This window comes from Coregonus lavaretus (assembly GCF_964263955.1).
Source record: "Coregonus lavaretus genome assembly, chromosome: 25".
Classification (NCBI taxonomy): domain Eukaryota; kingdom Metazoa; phylum Chordata; class Actinopteri; order Salmoniformes; family Salmonidae; genus Coregonus; species Coregonus lavaretus.
Genome location: NC_140012.1, coordinates 5,996,304 through 6,019,250, shown reverse-complemented (window position 1 = coordinate 6,019,250; position 22,947 = coordinate 5,996,304). Strand labels below are relative to the sequence as shown.

Below are 22,947 nucleotides of genomic sequence, written 5' to 3'. Positions count from 1 at the left end.
ATTTTGACGGCCAACTAGCTGAAAAACCCTCTCAAGCGTTACCTAATGTTCCTTCATTAGATATTAGCTCATCTTGCTCTGGCTAGCATTAGTTATTGATCTTGCTGTTGTTGATGTGCATAACTGAGGGAGAGAGACTGTAAAGTTCCCAAGAGGACTCCCGTGGTGTTTACATATTTGCAGAAATCCATTCACATGTATTTTGTGGCTTTTGGCGAATTCGTTCTAATGATTTAAAGTCGCGTTGTTGCAACTGCCTGTAAACACGCAGTCCAGTTCAAAGTGAATGATGCCAGGCCCGTGTGGCAAATGACTGGTTTGTATAAAGGCCTACTGTAGCTCTGATTGGCTATAGCGCACCGGTCTGTGTAAACTCCGGTCCTGGACAAGACAGATGTTTTTATTCGGTTTTATTTACTGCAGTGTCTATTAATTTTCCAAACGCATAGCCGCTTTCCCACACTATATTGCTATAGAATTTTCACAAATGCCTTTGTATATGTAATTCCCAAACAATCTAAGAATTTATGAAAACGTGAAAATGACCATATCTAAGTGGTCGCTTGTCAGATATTTAAAAAATAGCAATAATTGCTGGGGGTGTATATGAACAGATTGTAATAAGATGTCATGTCAAAAGATGGCTAACAACAGCAAGCGTGCCTCAATAAAAAACACAGTTCCACTTACCAGATGATGATCATTTGAAACTTAATTTCTTGTTGAAAGTTATTCTTGAAAAGGGAGAAGCAAACAAATTAGCAACAACATCCTCTTTGATAACACCTGCTGCAAACTAGCCAACAACAAAAGCTAGCTAGCTAGACAGTGGGAAAACTACGGCTCGCTATTGTGCAGTGACCTGTTGGCCTTCACGTCATGTGTTTGGTTGATTCCACTGTCACTTCAACATTTTGCCCTAATACAGTTGAATGGCAGATGCCTTTATCTAGCTTCTGATGGCCTAGACCAGGGGTGTCAAACGTCCGGCCCGCGGGCCGGATCAGGCCCGCAAACGGGTTTAATCCGGTCCGCGAGATGATTTCGGAAAAAAACAAATTATAATAAAATAAAAAATAAAATAAAAAAATTTGTTTTTGTTTTTGTAAAGTATAAAAATGCGCTGCAATTTTTCAATAAAATAAACTGCTGTTCCAATTGCGTCCACTGGATGGCGCAATAGCAATTGTGTTAAGCAAGCAAACTGTTTATACCGGGGCAGAGCAAGTAGGTCAAGCACGTGCAGCCAATGAGCTACTTTTTTTTGCCCGCGATATTTATTACGGCTTCTACTTTTAACATTATGTGCTTTGGCACCCTCATTGCCCCAATATGTCTCTGTCAAAAAAGAGAAAAGTGGACGTAGAGTGCAGAGTGTTCCAAGAAAAATTGTCATCCTATTTATTCACGGAATTGAATGGGAAAGCTGTATGTTTGGTGTGTTCAGAGCATGTTGCAGTGCTGAAAGAATATAACCTTCGTCGCCACTATGTGAGTCTTCATGCCGACAAATATGACAACTTTCAAGGACAGCGGAGATGAGAGAAGGTGAATGAACTGTTGGCGGGTCTGAAGAAACAGCAGTCTGTGTTTACTCACAGCCGAGACATCAGTGACGCTGCAGTGAAAGCTAGCTACCTCATTGCTAATGAAATCGCAGTGGCTTCAAAACCATTTAGTGAGGGTGAATTTGTAAAAACATGCATGATGAAGGCAGCGGAGATTGTGTGCCCTGAAAAGCGGCAGGCTTTTGCAAATATCAGCCTGACAAGAAACACAGTTGCAGACAGGATTTCCGATCTTTCAGTGGATTTGGACAGCCAGTTGAAGCAAAAAGTAAAGTCATTTATTGCGTTTTCGGTTGCAATTGATGAAAGCACGGACATTACAGATGTTGCACAACTGGCCATTTTCATCCGCGGAGTTGATGACACATTGACCGTCACCGAGGAGTTCGTGGAGTTGGTGCCGATGACAGATACAACGACAGCAGCTGATATTTTTACCGCACTCGTCGGCGCGCTGGACAGGGTCGGAGTGGACTGGTCCCGCGCTGTCAGCCTGGCTACAGATGGTGCGCCCTCAATGATCGGGAAAAAAGCAGGCGTTGTGACAAAGTTCAGAGAGAAAGTGCAATCTGCAAATGGAGGACGTGATTTTTTGACTTTTCACTGTATTTTGGACCAGGAGGCTTTGTGTTGCAAGTCATTAAAGATGGATAACGTCATGAAGGTGGTCATCCAAACTGTTAATTTCATCCGATCCAGAAGCCTGAATCACCGTCAGTTTGACAGCCTTCTCAGAGAGAAAGACCACATCTATGGCCTGCCATACCACACTGAGGTAAGATGGTTAAGCCGAGGTGCTGTGCTGAGGCGTTTCTTTGATTTACGAGAAGAAATTGAACAGTTCATGGAAGAAAAGGGCAAACCAGTGTTAGAATTTCATTCCGCAGAATGGATGCAGGACCTTGCATTTATGGTGGATGTTACAGAGCACCTGAATAACTTGAACAAACAGCTGCAAGGGCGCAACAAAGTTGTCACGCAGTATTATGACAGCATACGTTCTTTCAAGTTGAAGCTGTCATTGTGGGAGACGCAACTTGCCGGTGGTAATGCAGCTCACTTCCCCTGTCTGAAAAATGTGTGCGCGACCCAACATATGGCAGACATGAAGCGGTTCAAAGATAAAATAACGGGACTGTTACGGGAGTTTGAGCAACGCTTTCAGATTTATGTTTATATGTTTTTATGTTGATGTTTTTAATTGATTTTATTTTATTTGTATATTTAACCTATTCTTGACTCTGTGGTTCTTGCACTTGTTTGGGGAACAGGATTTCATTATTTTTATCTACATTTCTGCCTGAGAAATGACACCCTGATATAGTTCTGTGATCTGTGATATACTTCTGTGAATCACTGAGGCATTGTGTGTTTGTGTGTTCTTTGTCCTCAGAACTTTCAAATAACTTGAGGTGTTTTATGATTAATAGTGATGTTGTGCTTTTGGACACTGTCCTCAGGCTCCAGCTTTATGTTTATATGTTTTTATGTTGATGTGCTATTGTTTTTAATTGATTTTATTTTATTTGTATATTTAACCTATTATTGACTCTGTGGTTCTTGCACTTGTTTGGGGAACAGGATTTCATTATTTTTATCTACATTTCTGCCTGAGAAATGACACCCTGATATAGTTCTGCGATCTGTGAAACAGTTCTGTTAATCACTGAGGCATTGTGTGTTTGTGTGTTCTTTTTCTTTAGAATTTTCAAATAAACTTGACGTGTTTTATGATTAATAGTGATGTTGTGCTTGTACTATTCTGGACACTATGTCCTCAGGCTCCAGCTTTATGTTGTATGTTGATCGTATTAAAACAAAGAAAACAATCTGAAGTTGTTGTTTTTAAGTTATATATACCATGATTTTTCCGGTCCGGCCCACTTGGGAATAGATTTTCCTCCATGTGGCCCCTGAGCTAAAATGAGTTTGACACCCCTGGCCTAGACAATGGCTGACTTAGCTAGCTAGATTTATCTCTCCAGAGACCAGCAAAGAAAAATCCTGATCTCTTCAGTGTTAACCCTTTCCTTTCCAACAAAAACTGACGAGATTAAATCAGAACAACACTGAAAATAATAAAATATTAATCATTATTATTATATTATTGTAATAATTATTTTATAAATCCTTCACCCTTCTCTGAAGGGCGTAGAAGGCCCATTGTTGCCCACTGTGTTTGGGTTAGTAATAATTTGTAGAGTGGCTCAGCATGCATTTTTCACTATTTTGAATGTCTAACAGATATGTTATATGTTGTTCTGAAATATGAACACAGAAATACTGGACATTTTGAACTTATGATTTCATGGTCTTGAAATGGACTGCATTTTTCTGGTCTCGCCCCCCCTCCTGTCTTGGTCTTGACTCGGACTCGATTTTCTCCAGTCTTGGTCTTGAATCGGTCTCGCTTTAGGTGGTCTCGAACACAACACTGCTTGCACGCACGCATGCGCGCACACACACACACACAGAGAGAGAGAAATCAGTACCATGGACAGCCACATTATTTAGCTTATGTTGATTGGACTAAATCGTTTTTGGTATCTTTTAGTTGTCACTGTATTAGACAGAGGTGATTAGATGATGTTGAAATTTAAATGGTGCTGGAATAGTGGAAGCAGCTCCTGTTTTCTTTGCGACTTGCTGTAACTCTACGTGGTTCTAAATCAATAGTTGTTTAGTAGTCTGAAAAGGTCTGAAACATTACCTTGCTTGACCTGCTGTAGGTCATGTAACTGTTTGTTACATGCAATATGTTTTGTGGACTTCACCGGATAGATGTTGCTCTCCGGTTTTGTAATGAAACAAATGTGTGGTTGAATTTATTCTGCCACTTCTTATTGTCTCGGCCTTAGGGCTATTTATCACGATGTCAATGCATAAGAACTAACAGGTTACAGAGCAAACAACGCAATTATCACAACACATACTGTAGGAATGTAATATGGCACTTGTTTCTGGATTGGCTTCCCAGTGATTTTAACCACGCACCGCTACTGGTTATTTCTTGTGTAGGCTGCTATCCTACTTGAAAATCAACTTGTAAACAATTACCCATTCCTATATGAGTACTATTTTAACCATAAACTTAATTGTTTAAAACCTGGAGGTTTTATGTCATTTTATGAGGCATGTCTTACCTTGTTTCAAAGTAGCCTAGCCAAAATCAGACCATAGAAATGTTGAGGGAATTATTTTATAAACACTTCCTTATGCCATTGAAACCAGCATTTCTCTCATATTCTATTGGTTTTCAAATAATCTTTCTTTCATTGTCCAGCAGCTGATGGTGTTGATATTATTATTATTATTATTATTATTATTATTATTATTATTATTATTATTATTATGTGAGCCATGACCAGCCTTTCAAAGCACTTCATGGCTACCGATGTGAGTGCTACGGGGCGGTAGTCATTTAGGCAGGTTACCTCCGCTTTCTTGGGCACAGGGACACAGACATATGTTTTATCGTCCGTTCCCGGGACAACGTTAATTTCAAGCCCTGCATGGAGGTAATCAGTGGTGCAAAGTACTTAAGTAAATATACTTTAAAGTACTACTTTAAAGTATATTTATTTAAGTACTTTTTGGGGTATCTGTACTTTACTTTACTATTTATATTTTTGACAACTTTTGCTTTTACTTCACTACATTCCTAAAGAATATAATATACTTTTTACTCCATACATTTTCCCTGACACCCAAAAGTACTAGTTACATTTTGAATGCTTAGCAGGACAGGAAAATGGTCAAATTCAGGCACTTATAAAGAGAACATCCCTGGCCATCTCTACTGCCTCTGATCTGACGGACTCACTAAACACAAATACTTTGTTTGTAAATTACAGTACATTCGGAAAGTATTCAGACCCCTTAAGACCTCCACATTTTGTTACGTTACAGACATATTCTAAAATGGATAAAAAATAAAAATAAATAAATCATCAATCTACACACATCTTTCTTTCATTGCAAAAACAGATTTTTAGAAACACAAAACTAAAATATCACATTTACCTAAGTATTCAGACCCTTTGCTATGAGACTAAACATGTAGCTCAGGTGCATCCTGCTTCCTTTGATCATCCTTGAGATGTTTCTGCAACTTGATTGGAGTCCACCTGTGGTAAATTCAATTGATTGGACATGATTTGGAAAGGCATTCACCTGTCGATATAAGGTCCCACAGTTGACAGTGCATGTCAGAGCAAAAACCAAGCCATGAGGTCGAAGGAATTGTCCGTAGAGCTCCGAGACAGGATTATGTCGAGGTACAGATCTGGGGAACGGTACCAAAACATTTCTGCAGTATTGAAGGTCCCCAAGAACACAGTGGCCTCCATCATTAAATGGAATACGTTTGGAACCACCATGACTCTCCTAGAGCTGGCCACCCGGCCAAACTGAGCAATCAGGGGAGAAGGGCCTTGGTCAGGGAGGTGACCAAGAACCCGGTCACTCTGACAGAACTCCAGAGTTCTTCTGTAGAGAACCTTCCAGAAGGACAACCATTTCTAAAGCACTCCACCAATCAGGCCTTTATGGTACAGCTGCTGGACGGAAGCCACTCCTCAGTAAAAGGGAGTTTACCAAACGGCACCTAAAGGACTCTCAGACCATGAGAAACAAGATTCTCTGGTCTGATGAAACCAAGATTGAATTCTTTGGCCTGAATGCCAAGTGTCATGTCTGGAGGAAACCTGGCACCATCCCTACGGTGTAGCATGGTGTTGGCAGCATCATGCTGTGGGGATGTTTTTCAGCGGCAGGGACTGGGAGACTAGTCAGGATCGAAGGAAAGATGGACGGAGCAAAGTACAGATAGATCCTTGATGAAAACCTGCTCCTGAGCACTCAGGACCTCAGACTGGGGTGAAGGTTCACCTTCCAACAGGACAACGACCCTAAGCACACAACTAAGACAACGCAGGAGTGGCTTTGGGACAAGTCTCTGAATGTCCTTGAGTGGCCCAGCCAGAGCCCGGACTTGAACCCGATCGAACATCTCTGGAGAGACCTGAAAATAGCTGTACAGCGACTCACTCCATCCAACCTGACAGAGCTTGAGAGGATCTGCAGAGAAGAATGGGAGAAACTCCCCAAATACAGGTGTGCCAAGCTTGTAGCGTCATACCCAATAAGACTCGAGGCTGTAATCGCTGCCAAAGGTGCTTCAACAAAGTACTGAGTAAAGTGTCTGAATACTTATGTAAATGTGATATTTCAGTTTTGTATTTGTAATACATTTGCAAACATTTCTAAAAACCAGTTTTTGCTTTGTCATTATGGGGTATTGTGTGTAGATTTATGAGGGAAAAAACCAATTTAATCAATTTTAGAATAAGGCTGTAACGTAACAAAATGTGGAAAGAGTCAAGGGGTCTGAATACTTTCCGAATGCACTGTATGTCTGAGTGTTGGAGTATGCCCCTGGCTATCCGTGAATATAAAAAACAAGAAAATGGTGCCATCTGGTTTGCCTAATATAAGGAATTTGAAATGATTTATACTTTTACTTTTGATACTTAAGTATATTTTAGCAATTACATTTACTTTTGATACTCAAGTATATTTAAAACGAAATACTTTTTTACTTTTACTCAAGTCATATTTTACTGGATGACTTTCACTTTTACTTGAGTCATTTTCTATTAAGGTATCTTTACTTTTACTCAAGTGTGACAATTGGGTACTTTTTCCACCACTGGAGGTCGTATAGGGCAGCAAAGCTTAAATCATTAGGCTACGCTCTATGAAACAAAAGATGAGCTAATTGGAATGCAAGGCGGACCTAACAAACATAGAAACAAACGTATTAATCTCTACCATTGTCATTGTGCGTGACTGTTTTTATGTGCTGTTTGGTTACGTATTGTACACACAGATAGGGTTATTGATAAGGCTGATCTCACACGGAGATGTCATCTATTGTGCATGGATATCACAACACACACACACCCTTCAGTGTGTATTTCACACACAGATGGGCCATTGGTAAGCGAGCAATCTCTCTCTCACATACACACACACACATACATACATACACACACACACACACACACAGAGGCTGGTTCACTGAAGGCTCTTTGTCCCTCCCTCCCTCCCTCCCTCCCTCCCTCCGCAGCCCAGCTTTGTTCTTTGTTCTTTCTCTCGTCCAATTAAGATTACTCAGCTATCTTGTGTGAAGAAAGTAATAAATATTATATGATTAATTAGAGGGAAGAAACTGAAACAGGATGCAACTATTTGGAGCCGCCAGATCTTCACACGCTGGGACTAAACAAGGCCAAATTATAACAGTGTGCCTTGCTAAGTGTCTTCCATAAGAACACATACACTCCTTTAAATCAGTCACGATTAGAGCCAAGACAGAAAAATAAATATAAGTCACAGCATGTCTTCTGCCTAGGAGTGAAAACTGTACAGTGCAGTGTCTATGCAGTGTATACTGCATAGACAATGCATACCCCGTTCAAAGGCACTTAAATATTTTTGTCTTGCCCATTCAGCCTCTGAATGGCACACATACACAATCCATGTCTCAATTGTCTCAAGGATTAAAAATCATTCTTTAACCTGTCTCCTCCCCTTCATCTACACTGATTGAAGTGGAATTAACAAGTGACTTCAATAAGGGATCATACAGTGGGGGAAAAAATTATTTAGTCAGCCACCAATTGTGCAAGTTCTCCCACTTAAAAAGATGAGAGAGGCCTGTAATTTTCATCATAGGTACACGTCAACTAGCTTTCACCTGGATTCACCTGGTTAGTCTATGTCATGGAAAAGCAGGTGTCCTTAAAATGTTATTGTATACTCATTGTATATGTAGCCCATTTGCTGTTATAAAAAAATAGCTTTGAACAGGTTGGGTTCAATTGAAAAAAAACAACTTTGAAACGTAGAAACTGATTGACTAGACCGGACTCCCCATCCTGCTCCTAACCCATCAATCATAATGAACCCAGTAGATGAGGGACTGTTTGTTTACTGGCACTCCTTAAACTCTAGCTGGCTAGCTGTAGTTGCAGCCGCGTAGGGCTCCAGGGAGGAACATGCAACACTCCGGCATCAAATCTAATCGCATTACTCAGCCTCCACTAAGACAAAAACACCTCCGAACCCAAGACGCAGCCACCTCATTTCCTTTACAGAACATGATTAAGAGACCCAGAATTGGATGAGGGGAAGAGAGATGGCATCAGCTGCAGTATAATGTTCTAAATGGGAACCGGGAAACGGGGATCCTGAAAAGTGCTTTGTGGGTGTGTTGATAGAGGGTTATGTGTGAGTCTGGGTTTGGATGAATGCGTGTACTGAATGTGTTGTGAATGTTTGAGTGTGTACAAGTGTGTGACTATCTGAGCTCAGTTTGCACGTGTATTGGTGTGTGTGTACCGCACGTGTTTGTTTGTGTGTGAGTGTCTGTGCACTCATTTGTGTGTGTGTGTGTGTGTGTGTGTGTGCCCCTGTGCACACAGTCCTGCAGTGACACTATCAAAGGACCATTTTGTTCCCATCTCTCCCAGAGAGCAGCTGCGGCGCTGCATGAGGGAGGCCAAGCATCTCCACCGGGTCTCTTTCCTCACAACTCAGCATTAGTTCAGCTAAGGCCCATACTGCCCTCTGCTACTCTGTCCTCAGCAGCTATAAAAGAGAGGCAGCATGGATATATAGGGTTTGTCCCTGAGTTTATTGAGCCAGTAAAATAACTGAATAGAGCCTGCACACTCAAATGACTCATACACAAATGTCACTACTTGGATCAAAACACTTCAATATAGGTATGTCAGTTAGATAATACAGTATGGCTGCCATTAAAATGGGTGAGTGGATTGCAGATATATTCCAGTCTCTCTCATTCCCTATTCATGTCATTCTTAGTACCTCTGAACCTTCATTGCTCTAAACTCTAGAGATCACCATATGCAGCAATTACATATTTTCTGCATTGTTTCATGTGCTGTGAACTGAAAAACAACCTCTCCAGCAGCAGTCAGTGCAGCACTACATCGCTAACCCTAACAGACAATCCACTGGGCAGAAATTGGTTAAATAAACATTGTTTCAACGTATTGTGATGTGGAATCGACGTGGAAAATACATTGGATTTGAAAAAAAAGTCATAAACTTAAACTTTTGTTTTGAGGGTCAAATTTCAACCACAGGATTATGTCATTCATCATGGTAACCAATTTTCAACATAGACAAACCTTATATAAAATATGTTGAATTTGTACCTTTGAAACAATGTCAGATCTTCAACGTAATATCCACTATAAGAAAAAAACTATAGTCTGGGCAGCACCTCCTACTGGAGAGTTGATCTATCTACAGCTATCCCTTCGGTCTCCCATTCAAGGTTTTAACCAAGCCGTTCTTAGCTTTGATATTTGTCACTGACTATAACCAATGTGCTATCGTGAGAGTGATTGCTGAGAAATCTCCACTTAATACATTTACTGTTCCTATCGAAGTCATTCCAAAGGGTAGGTTCAACAGAGCAAATGAAATGTAACCATACTTACTCAATCATATATCATCAAAAGATGCTAATTAGGCCTATATAGTGTTTGGGAAGTCATCAACAGCTATTGTTTAAATTCAGCCCAGGATTAAACAAAAAATAGACAATAGATGTCGGCCTAGGGTTTCTAGCTTTGGTTGATTTCAAATGGAATCTACAAGTTAATAATAAATATGTTGGATTTACGTCTCCATCTCAACCAAAAATCAAAGTTAAAGATAGGATTAAATCGAATCAAAATGTATTTAAAGTGCATTCAAGTTTGATTTGATTTAGTCTTATTCTTTAACTTTGATTTTTGGTTGAAAGGGAAACGTGAGTCCAACATATCAATTATGAATTTATAGACAAACTGGAATTATAGCCAGATTCAGTGGCACAGATGGAGCTATCCAAGCAGAATACACTTCTCCTTCAAATGTTGATATTTGGTTACGTTGACAACCAAGCACAATTCAATTGATCAGTCCCTACACTCAAACGAGGGCATTGCGTTCTTCCACCTCTGGCCTGCTGGTCCCCCTACCTCTGTGGAAGTACAGTTCCCGCTCAGCCCAGTCAAAACTGTTCGCTGCTCTGGCACCCCAATGGTGGAACAAGCTCCCTCACGACGCCAGGACAGCGGAGTCACTGACCACCTTCCGGAGACACTTGAAACCCTACCTCTTTAAGGAATACCTGGGATAGTATAAAATTAATCCTTCTACCCCCCCCCCCCCCCCCCACAAACAAATAATAATAAACAATAATAATACAAAAAATAATAAGAATAATAATAAAAAACAAATGTACAAATAAATAAATTAATAAAATATTTAAAAAAAGACAGTAAATAGTCTAATGTTATGTCTATCTTACAAACTAATGTAACAGTATTTATTCAACCTTAAAATGAGTAGCACATCCATGGCCACATTTTGAGGTTACTGTTACACTAAATGTCTCCTTATGTAATCATCGAAAGCCTGCATGTTCAGGGTCGCAGGTCTATGGAAATCTTCACAATTGCTATAATAATCTGCGCAGAATCTCAAACGGCATTGATCACTTGCACCATGTACTTCAATGTAATCTCAAATGCAATCCAGGTCATTTGGTTATGCTATTACATGAAGTACAGTGATAACACATTAAGTTCTTGTAAAAATAAACAAAATATCTGACATTGTATTCCCATTTTAACTTTGTTGTGCTTTTAAATGGTTGAGAGTGCAGTGATAACACATTTAGGTGACAAGTAAACCACAAATCTGACATTGATTTTCCATTTGAATTTGGTGGTGCTTTTAGATGGTTGAAAGCATAGTGATAACACATTGGGAATTCAACAAACTTTTGGCAGTCTTTTTGAGTGGGTCAAAATAGGTTGGAATCTCATTGATTAACATATCTGCCAAATATTACCCAATTCTCCATGTTGAAATGACGTGGTGTGCCCAGTGGGAAGACATTCCCTTTAAAGCCCAGAATGCCCCTAAGAGACAAAAACATACCCTTTAAGGTCCAGAATAGTCTGCACCAGAGGTGGCTTGTGGGAGGAGCCATTGGAAGGACGGGCTCATTGTAAGGGCTGGATCGGTATAAACGGAATGGTGTCAAACATGTGGTTTCCATATGTTTGATGTGTTTGATACCATTCCATTGATTCCATTCCATCCATTAAAATGAGCCCATCCTCCTATAGCTCCTCCTACCAGCCTCCTCTGGTCCACACTAACAGACAGCCATAACCTGTGTAAGGGTGCGCGCACACACACACACACAATGGTCTATAGTAACAGCTTGGACCTCCACATGCATAGACACGAGATGGCTAGTGGAATAGCCAGACGACCTTAACTGAACAAACTCTTGGCTTGAGATGAGAATAGAGCTGAATCCTGCAAGACTAATTCCAAATGGTCTCTTTTTTTGTCTCTGTACAGGTAACTGCCATAATAAAGGAAACACCAACATAAAGTGTCAATAGCGAGTTGGGCCACCATGAGCCAGAACAGCTTCAATGCACCTTGGCATAGATTATACAATTGTCTGGAACTATATTGGAGGGATGCAACACCATTCTTCCACAAGAAATGCCATAATTTGGGGTTTTGTTGATGGGGGTGGAAAACGCTGTCTCAGGCGCCCATAAGTGTTCAATTGGCTTGAGATCTGGTGACTGAGACGGGCATGGCCTATGGTTTACAATATTTTCATGTCCATCAAACCATTCAGTGACAACTCATGCCTTGTGGATGGGGGCATTGTCAACCTATGCAAGCATAGCCATGGTAGCCAAAAATATTGGCACATTTTTATACATGACCCTAAGCATGATGGGATGTTAATTTCTTAATTAACTCAGGAACCACACATGTGTGGAAGCGCCTTCTTTCAATATACTTTGTATCCCTCATTTACTCAAGTGTTTCCATTATTTCGGCAGTTACCTGTGTCTTCTTTGTTATTTACTAAACTTAGCATTGTTTAGTGTAAATATTGTTTGTCTTGAATCTAAAATTGATCCCTCCTTCCTCGTCTCATCTTTCTCCCATATTCACTGTAATGCTCTGTCTGTACAATTCTGTTCTCGTGTTTGAGTGTCTATTCATCTCTATTCATATTGGTGTGAAATTAACATACATTTCCATGGGAACTGTCTCCCCTGATAATAGATGCAGCTAGGCAACTTCAAGTGGACGTCTCTCTCTTACACTTTAAAGGTCCAACGCAGCCATTTTTATCTCAATATCAAATCATTTCTGGGTAACAATTAAGTACCTTACCGTGATTGAAATTCAATTAAAATTGTTATTAAAAATAAATAAAAAAACATTACATGACCAAAGGTATGTGGACACCTGCTCATCGAACATCTCATTCCAAAATCATGGGCATTAATATGGAGTTGGTCCCCCCTTTGCTGCTATAACAGCCTATACTCTTCTGGGAAGGCTTTCCACTAGATGTTGAAACATTGCTGCGGGGACTTACATTTACATTTACATTTGAGTCATTTAGCAGACGCTCTTATCCAGAGCGACTTACAGTTAGTGAGTGCATACACCACATGAGGGACAGTTTTACTGTGTGTGTGTTGCAAATGTATTTCTTGCACTTGATGAATGTGTACTGTGTCTTCCTGTCCTTCTTGGGTCCACACACATCGCAGCGCTTCTTCTTGTTGCTACCGGCTGCAATCTAGAATGACTTGCTTCCATTCAGCCACAAGAGCATTAGTGAGGTCGAGCACTGATGTTGGGCGATTAGGCCTGGCTCGCAGTCAGTGTTCCAATTCATCCCAAAGGTGTTCGACAGGGTTGAGGTCAGGGCCCTGTGCAGGCCAGTCATTCCACACCGGTCTCGACAAACCATAGAGCAGGGATCTCCAACCTTTTCGAGCATAAGAGCTACTTTAAATTCTGAAATATGTCATGAGCTAATCATACATTTTTTTCCTAGCTTTCACATTTTTTGTGTAATGCTCTTTAATTGCACATTTTGCGAGACATTTGTCATGACAGAGTTTGCTAAACAAAAGCCCACCCGATTGATACAAACAATCATGATATAATTCTGCTACACAAAGTGAATGGTAGACAAACACGCGTACCACAGACATACAGGGGCAATATTGCTGGAAATTATTTGGCAGATATTGTGTTACGTTTGGCTTTTTAAGCCAATTTTGGCTAACTAGGGGTGGAATAATGTTAATGTGGATTTGATTGGATAGTAGCCGGGAACTTGATGTGTATGATACTTATGAGATTTGTTTATGACAGTTTGTGGTGGAACACGTGAAAAATAGATGTACTTTCAGAATAGTTTGGCGAGCTACACATATGTGGGCTGCGAGCTACTGGTAGCTCGAGATCGACCTGTTGGAGACCCCTGATTGTAGTTCTACAGAGCACCATTCAACATGAAATAGCTAGTCTACATCAAACAAAAGCAATTAACAAGACAGAGACACACAAAACCACTCAACAGTCAAATAGCTGCACTCAGCCAGCCAACCAGCCAATAGGAAAACATCCTGTCGATTATAGAACTCCCTCACCTTGCATGTATTCTACAGTGTAGGAATGTTTCATGTCATGGCTGACACTATAGATTTGAGGACATGAAATCGGAGCGAAACACAAAATCCCGAGGCTTCGAGGATAATTAATCCCTTTGATGTGAAATGGATTGGGGTACTGTGACTCCACAGCTGTACTGGAGTAGACTAGAGCCTACTACGGTCTGGGAGAGAGACACGGTTTGGCTGGATTATATGAGGAGGAATTTGGCCATTGGCCAGCATTCGGACATCTGCTGGAGGGGACCAATGTAACCAGAGAACCAGACCTTGATGGATTACCATGACGATGGGGGGATCCTACTGCTAAACGCCAACCCTGTGGTGACATCAATCCCTGCTGTTGTGTTGACTGCTGAGGTCACTGAGCCAGAGGGGCTGCAATCCAATCCAGTCCAATTCTATCACTCACTTTCTTCCCCTTTCTTCTGACCTTGTCGATTCCGAATGGAATGCAGCCGCTGCAGATGCCGCCGGGGGCTGATCTAATATCATGCCTATCCATGCAGCTACACTGTAAGTATATCGCTTTACCTGCCACCAAAGTGTGTCATGCTGTACCATCCTACCAGCTCTCTCGTGTCCAACCTGCCCCCTGTCTACACACTACACAGGACATAGGCTACAGTAGATATACAGTACTGCTCAGTGCACTGAGTGTCAATTGCCAAACAGGGCAGTGGTGTGCATAATGTTGACAGTATAGTATGCTCCATTGTATGATAGGCTACCATGAATAATACAGTATGGGACTGAACAGTTTTCCGGTATAGAGGGTGAAACTGTGTTTTGATTCATTCATACAGTACAGTTGCATATTGGCTTTACAAAGCTGCTAGTGAACACTTAAAGTGGCACTCCAGTCTCCTTTTCACCTCGTTTAACACCTGATCTACTTAACAAATGCACATCTCAATACAACTTCTTAAAGGCTTTTTGACGAGGAGCACAAGTGAACCCTGAAACCCAAATAACTATCGGTGTGTTTGTAAATAACAGCTGTTCCGTTGTGGCTGTAAATAACTAGCTAGCTAAGCTAGTTAATTTAGTCTAGTTGTTTTCTCAAGGTCAGCATTTGTATATTGACCATATTAATCGAGGGTGGGATGATCCTTACGACCGGGAACAAATCTATTTTTCAAAATTAAAGTTGATAGATTTCTAAAGAAGCATCGCAGCGGGATGAAGTACCTTCATGGATAGGAACGTTAGCAGCAGGAGGTGGTGGCACCACAATAATGTGTAGCACATGGGTAAGTTGTTTATCAAGTTAACCATCTATTCTAGGTAACGTTATCTAGCTCGCTACATATAAATACGATAGACAGCCATCCAATAATTTTTTTATGACACAAAGATAGCTTTATCTGCTAAAAAAGCAATGTTAGCTACCTTGCTAGTAGCTAAGCTAGCTAGATAATGAACAGATTTCCAGTCCCAAAGAGAGAACTAGCTATCACTATACGAAAACACAATTGCAGCGAAATATCAAATGTATATCGCTTCAGAATAATAAGCAAGTCCTGGTCTAATTTCTTTGTTTCCTAACCTCAGATACAGAGACCTGTGAAAGCTGCTAAACAATGTCTGCGGATTAAGGTCCCAATGAAAGTCCCAAGTCCTGAAGAGACATTGAAGGGTACAGTATATCTCCAATTGGTTACATGCTATTGGTTTACTGTTAAAGTTGGTTGTAGGACTACAAAAATAATGTTACAGTAACAGTGCATAGGTCTAATGTCTAACCCTAACAAAAAGCACATTTTTGTTTTCCTGAACTTTGACAATATAGCCAATTTTTACTTTGCAGCTAGCCTATCTTGGTGATTTCTGGTATATTTCTGGTATATCCTAAAAGTAAATCAATCACAGCACGTTTTTGGACTCATTCAGCGGTTTTTATCTGATTAAGTACAATAACTCGGGCTCCCGAGTGGCGCAGCGGTCTAAGGCACTGCATCTTAGTGCTTGAGGCATCACTACAGACCCCCTGGTTCGATTCCAGGCTGTATCACAACCGGCCGTGATTGGGAGTCCCATAGGGCAGCGCACAATTGGCCCAGCGTTGTCCGGGTTTGGCTGGTGTAGGCCGTCATTGTAAATAAGAATTTGTTCTTAACTGACTTGCCTAGTTAAATAAAGGTTAAAAAAATTAAACATAACTTTGGAAATAAATGTTGAAAGTTAAATTTATATTCTTGAAACTTAAATTGAAAATGATGCTTTTGCTGCTTTCTGTTAACAAGACATAGATAAATAACCCAATGTCAAAACAGAGTTTTTAAGTGTCCAAATCAATAACCAATATGAAAAAACAGTTTGTGATATATTGAAAACCTAACCATAAAATTTACTTATAAAAATAATTAAGCCCATTTGTGTATTGCTGATTCATCAATAAGGTTAGGGTTCTTGCAGGTTCAAGGACTATGCGACGTTCAGAATGAGACTGATAAGAGGTAATTATTTAATAAGTGACTGTTATCGATATATAACATATATATCTTCTAAGAGTTTAATTCGGGAGATGGTAACTCGTTAAACAACTTCTTCCGTGGTGCCCCAAATTCCTAATGAGTTAATTGTTACATTATTAATTTAATCGAGTGACAATTAAACATAGTTAGGTGATTCGATAAATAACAGTCATACATTAAAGTAAGTCACATCACAGCAATAGTTTGTTGGTGATGTGGACAGCAAGGAACTTAAAACTCTCGACCTGTTCCACTACAGCCCCGTCGATGTGAATGGGGGCGTGTTTGGCCCTCCTTTTCCTGTAGTCCACGATTAGCTCCTTTGTCTTGCTCACATTTGAGGGAGAGGTTGTTGTCCTGACACTACACTGCCAGGTTTCTGACCTCCTCCCTATAGGCTGTCTCATCGTTGATCAGGCCTCCCACTGTTGTAGCCCACTGAGGAACACCTGACGCTGCGCTGACTTCTCTCTCCTGGATGCTCTCCTGCCTAAACTGCAGGGCCAGCTCTACGGGGTGGCAAAGCCGGGCATGGACACCCAAGATAAAATGTGTGCTCCCCCCAGTTTTGTTTCCCCATAAACATAACAAATGGTAAATGAATTACCATGCCCGGTTTTGCCAATGTAGCGCCGTTGGGCCAGCCATTAGCGCAGACCGGGACAGAGGCTATATGCCGGTGTGCGCTCGTGATCTGTGGGGGGGATGTAATAATGTAACATTTAGTAGTTAAAATCCCTAAATGCATTCTGATTGGGCACCTAGCCATGCAATGTCATAAGGTATCGCCTTTATTACTTTGTTTAGGAAGCTTATTGGATCCCAGGGTGGGTTTTTTCTCACAGAGAGGGGAAAGATGTTCACTTTTGCAGACAGCTACAGCTAGCTTTGTTAAGTTTTGGTAGTGGCGCACTGAATAATTATAGCTAGTTGGCTAAGTTTTGTTCAGCATGGATATCCGCACTGCCAAGAGCAAACAAACTGAGGAACACCATGTTGAGACCAATGCCGAGCAAACCGAGCAGCCTGCTAGGTAGGGGAGGGTTTGGCCGGCAGGGATGTCGGTTCGTTTCCCACAAGGGGCCAGTATGAAAAAAACAAAAAAAAACAACGTATGCATTCACTAACTGTAAATCGCTCTGGATAAGAGCGTCTGCTAAATGATTAAAATGTAAAATGTAAATGCTAGCCTGACCACCAAGGTTGAGGAGCCTAGCAGCAAGTGCAATTCCTGCCCATCCCCCACGCCGCCTGCTGACCAACAAGATCGAGACAACAAGCACCTGCACCTCCGTTACCCCAGCCACTAACACCTGACGATTTCGGTGAGGAGGAGCCAGCGCAGATTTGTATTGACACTTACCCAATGACAGTTGTTGTGTATATGGCTGCATTTCAGATAGGCCTACATTTGTGTACATTTTGTATGTCGCAGAAGTATAGGACCAATACCGTGTGTAGCCTACTAAATGAAGTAGGCACATTTTCACCCTGTTATCATTAATTGCATTACACACGGTCATTGTGTGATAGTATTGACATCACTTTACAGTAGCCTATGAAAACAACACAGCCTACTTTTTCGCCCCCTCCCTGCTCTCTTGCTACAGCGTGTGTGTGTGTTGCTCTCTGAATGGGCATTTACTCTTATCTGTCATGTAGGACATTTCACATCAGCTATGAATATAGAATATGCGCTTAGTTTGATTTAGTTTGCTACCACAGAAAATATTGCGCACCTGGAGAAGTGGTGGCTTGGCTTAATGTAGGTTACGCTCATTGCATAGTGTCAGAAATTCGACCGAAAAGTAGCCTTTGTTCTATCTATTGAAGCTTAAGCTATGAAGCCTGTAAGAATCTTTGATAGCCTATGTGGTGCTCATCCTGTCGAGCTGATCTGTGCGTGTTGGTAGGCGCAAATTATGTGTAGACCTACGGCAGCTATGGCTGCATTTCGGATAGACTTGTATGTAGTAGTGGGGCTTCATATCTTTCTTGTGTTATTATATAAAACGACGCCTGTTGATGTGTATGGCTACATTTCAGATATACTTTTGTACATTTTAACAGCAGTAGGACCAATCTACCTTGTTTTATTAGGGCTCTAAAGCAATACTAGTTGTACTAGTTAACAAGTCAATGTGTGTACATACTGTAAGTCGTTCCGTTTTTTTGGTTGAATCAAGAAATACGAACTTGTAATTTTGTGCAATCTAGCCAACTAGCAATTATGGTGCAGTGCAGCGCCGGATGTTTACTGGGGAACCTCTTAGTTGCGCATGCGTATAGAATGTTTTATTGTTTTGACAGTTGAAAAGGTCTATAGGTGGTCCAGGTATGTCATGACATGGCACAAGTGAGAGGGTGGGCCTTTCCTCTTATTTCTATTGCTCCTCTATTGTTCCTCAAGCAAGGGGGAGGCCGATGACATCACGGATTCCCATCAGACCAACTCCTTGAATGCCCTGCTACTTGAAGTTTGCAGTTGTGTCCAAAAAAATACACTATTTTGCTAAAAAAAAAATCCCCCTTAGTGTGTGTACTTTACTGTATTTATACTTGGGATATCACTTTTCAACAGTAAAAGTGAAAGAAAAAGAAAATAAATCGCTGGAGGACATCTGTAGCCTTTCACACTCACTCAACCTGTCATCCCGTATACGGGTTGAAAGTTGTAGATTTGGTCACTGATAAGCACCTAAATTGGAACTCAGTGGCTGTACAGTAACATACTATATGTGATGTCAGAGCTCAGGCTCTTCACTTTACAGCGCTGTATGGGATTCAACTGACAGCTGTTCTAAACGTGTGTACCACGCAGAACAAAAAGATGCCCCATTCCTTCCGCTAATTGTGCTACTTTTGCAAATGTTTTGCTGTCCGAGTGAGGGGAATGCTGTAAATCGAGAGGAGTCGATGTTTTCTGAAAGATGAGAAGTTGAGGATTATAATAAATACCGCTTTGATGTCATACAAGCAAACCACACACCCGTGAGTCCAAATGTGCACTTCCCATTTCCATATTTCAAAACTCATGTAATTTACAATATCAACATTTATGATCACTATGTTTGATTTACAGTTACAAGGATGACATGCGTCATACCCTGGGTTGTCCTAAACAGAATGAGCGTATGTTTGTCGTATTATGAAGAAATTTGCACTCATGACTCCATTCTGTGCGCACCAAAATTACAATGTTTGTTTGAAGTGCCTTGTGAAAGCCTAACACTGTAAGATCATATTCTATAACTTAGCTAGTCATGTTGACAATAGAATAAGCTTTCAAATGAAGCCCCCCTGACCCAGATTGAGATTTATTATATAATGTTTTTGGGGGGATTGCATAAACAACAGTAATTGTGTGATGGTGGGGACTCAGGGCTGTGTTCCAAACAAAAAACTATACGTTTGCTTGCTTCAGTTCCTCAACGGCAAGGCTAGGAGAGCTCAAAAAAGCACCTTTATAGTTGAAGGCGCTTTCCTTGAGTCATAAAAGTGTATTGAAATTACAAAGGAAACTGTGCACAGTTTGGACAGGTATGTGTCCACTTGGAGGCACCAGTTAGGCCTCTCACTCAAACCTTTGTAATTCGTTTTTCTTATGTTGCACCTACCCCAAAATTCCCATGAATATTGTTATTATGTTACTGAATCTTTCCAGAGTATTTTCAGATTTCATTATTGACAAATGCTGCGAAAAGTACAGTAAATGTAAAATGCACATAAAATCAACAGTTTAATGTTTGAATTCAGTCTTGTGTCAGGTGAACTGTTGTGTCCTCACCTTTTGGTCTGATAATTTCTCCATAATCTCCAAAGTGTTCTCTTTCAATTGCTACCATGGTCATGCATATGCTTTTTAGATTTCTTCTGTTAGAAACATTTAAATGTGGCCCTATCCATATAGGCCAATTTCCACATGTGTAAAGGGTTAAACAAAGTATGGTACTGTTATTGCCATGCACGGTCAAGGAAAGGAAGTATTAAATGAATTAAATGAATGTCCAACTCTTCACTGTCATCATGTTTCATTTAGAGTCCATTACTCCGTAGAAGGCTTGCTGCTTTTATTGTTTTTTGTTCAATAGAGTCAGACACTCATTTCAATGCATTACAGGGCATTACTAGTGAGGTATTAACGCCACTGACTAGAGTGTACACTCACTTTATGATGCCTCCTGAGTGCCCACTTTGTTGATCTATTTGTGTATAATGGTGCTGAATAACAGATGCAGAGTGCTGCCCGGTAAAGGATATCCTGCCTGATTAAAATGTACAGGCACTATGGAAATGTGTGGTTGGAAAACTAAATCACATTCACCTAGAGAGAAATACACATTCAAGTTCACCTGGAGAATATACTGAATAGCCAGTCTACCTTGAATGTCTGTCTGTGCTCATCAAATCTGATTTGTGTATAAAAATATATTTAAAAAAGGAAATAGGTAATTTTATAGATTAATAATTTTTCTGAGATGAAAAGGATGGCGTTGTTGTCACTGTGAGATTTGTTCAGAAGAGACCATTTTTACATTGACCCCTGACCTGACCTCATACCCTTGCCCCTTAAAGCTATCTTGAAGATGTCACCTTTTCCTCAAAGAAAACACATTGCATGGTGAATAGTGAAAGTCTAGTGAAAATGGTTCCTAAAATCTATGGGAAATAGCCCTAATGACCCCAATGTGCTGAATGAATATTCCACAAATTGCAATCAAGTCCACTGGAAATCCTCAGACTACACAAAAAATATGCACTTTTTTCAGCAAAACATTAGGGATCTTTTTCTATGATGCATATAGCCTAAAGCACCATAGGCCTACAAGGCCTGCAAACAAACAAACAAACCCTATACTGACCAATAAATAACGGTTCATCGCGTTTATGATTTAAGTTGCCATTGCATCATATCTTACAAGATGTATGGATAGCCTATGTTAATGGTGTAACTTTCAAAGGATCTATGTGTGATAATCCGATCAGATGTTGAAACTAAACTCACCTGCTGGCGACCTGTCTCTCTTCTCCGTGGTCCTGCATTCGCGCCGTGCAAGGAGCACCTGCAATCTTCAACTGACCGGTTGATTCACTGGGGTCTGGTCGACGAGATGTCCTGTTTTTGACCTATTCTGATTTAAATTAAATGAATAATATTTCAACATTAACGAATGAGTCAATAATATGACAGTTTATAATAAAAGCACAATTCTGCTGTGTTATCTTATCTGAAAAAAGTATAGCCTACAGTGTGAACTGAATTGAGGTCCGTCTTTGTGTCTTGTTTTCTCGTCTGTGTTGGTAATTCTCCGTTTGGTTCCGTGCGTAAAGGCGCTCTTCTGTTTTGGATTATTCGCTCAGCCTGCAAGGCAACGGGAGGCGGGTGTGTGTGTGTTTCGCTTTTCTTGGGGTCTGCATGACCCAATTCAGCATCACACCAAATTCATTTATTTCCAGCATACTTTTCAGCCTGTGTGGAAAATGACCCGACTCTCTATCTGCATCTATTCACATTGTCTCCATTTCTCCCCTTTGCGTCAGGCTGGTATTGTCTGTTACTCCAAGCAAGGGAATCTGTGATTTGTTTTTTACTCTCCCTTTCACAACTGTTCCCCATCTCTCTGTAGCACTACCAGCCAGCTCTTTCATTGTTCCCGAAGATGATCTGTTATATTTAGCCTACAAGATAGCCGAGGGAACGCTCTAACAATGGAAATACATGTCCTCAATGATTGAAGGCAGGCGAGATCAGGTGGGACCATTCTAGCCAATGAGTGTGGATACATGCGTGAACAACAGGAACAACTAAGTAGTTTTTCTTAAAGTTGCTAGAATGCCACGTGCATCCACTTACATCATTACATTGGTAACAGCCTAAACATTATGAAACTTCTATTCGATCAAATAAGCTTCACGTAATTCGACACTCTCTCATAGACCTCCATACAAAAATGTCTTATCTCACGAGGACAGATTTGGGCGGAGTAAATTCTCTTGCTTCCCCTCTTTCTCTTGTTCCCTCCCGTCTCGTCTCCATCTTCTGGCAGCAGAAGCGCGCTCTAACGTGCACTGGGTCCTAGCGCCTGCCTTCCAATTTTACTTAATAGGAGCAGTCTACTACACCAATGACTGTTGCATAATTCAGAAGCTTATGCCAACTGTCCATATTAGGTAACATTTGGGGCATGATTTTCAATTAATTTAGGCTACTGGTTGGTGTTTCCATGTTTAACAACAGGCAAGCATCCAATCATCTTTGTCAAATCAAATAGATTGGATTGGTGGAATAGGATTGGAATAACA

At 40.7% G+C, this 22,947-nt stretch overlaps 1 protein-coding gene across 1 annotated transcript in view; it reads right to left on the bottom strand.

Moving 5' to 3' along the window:
* LOC311100398 (serine/threonine-protein kinase SBK1-like) overlaps positions 1 to 21,687 on the bottom strand; it is a gene marked incomplete at both ends in the record, with an annotated part of 46,332 nt that extends 24,645 nt beyond the window's left edge. Inside the window, one exon of the mRNA XM_084141289.1 lies at positions 21,650 to 21,687. Coding sequence (XP_083997415.1) covers positions 21,650 to 21,687 — 38 coding nt within the window. The remainder of the gene's footprint in view (positions 1 to 21,649) is intronic.
* Positions 21,688 to 22,947: the final 1,260 nt, after the last annotated feature.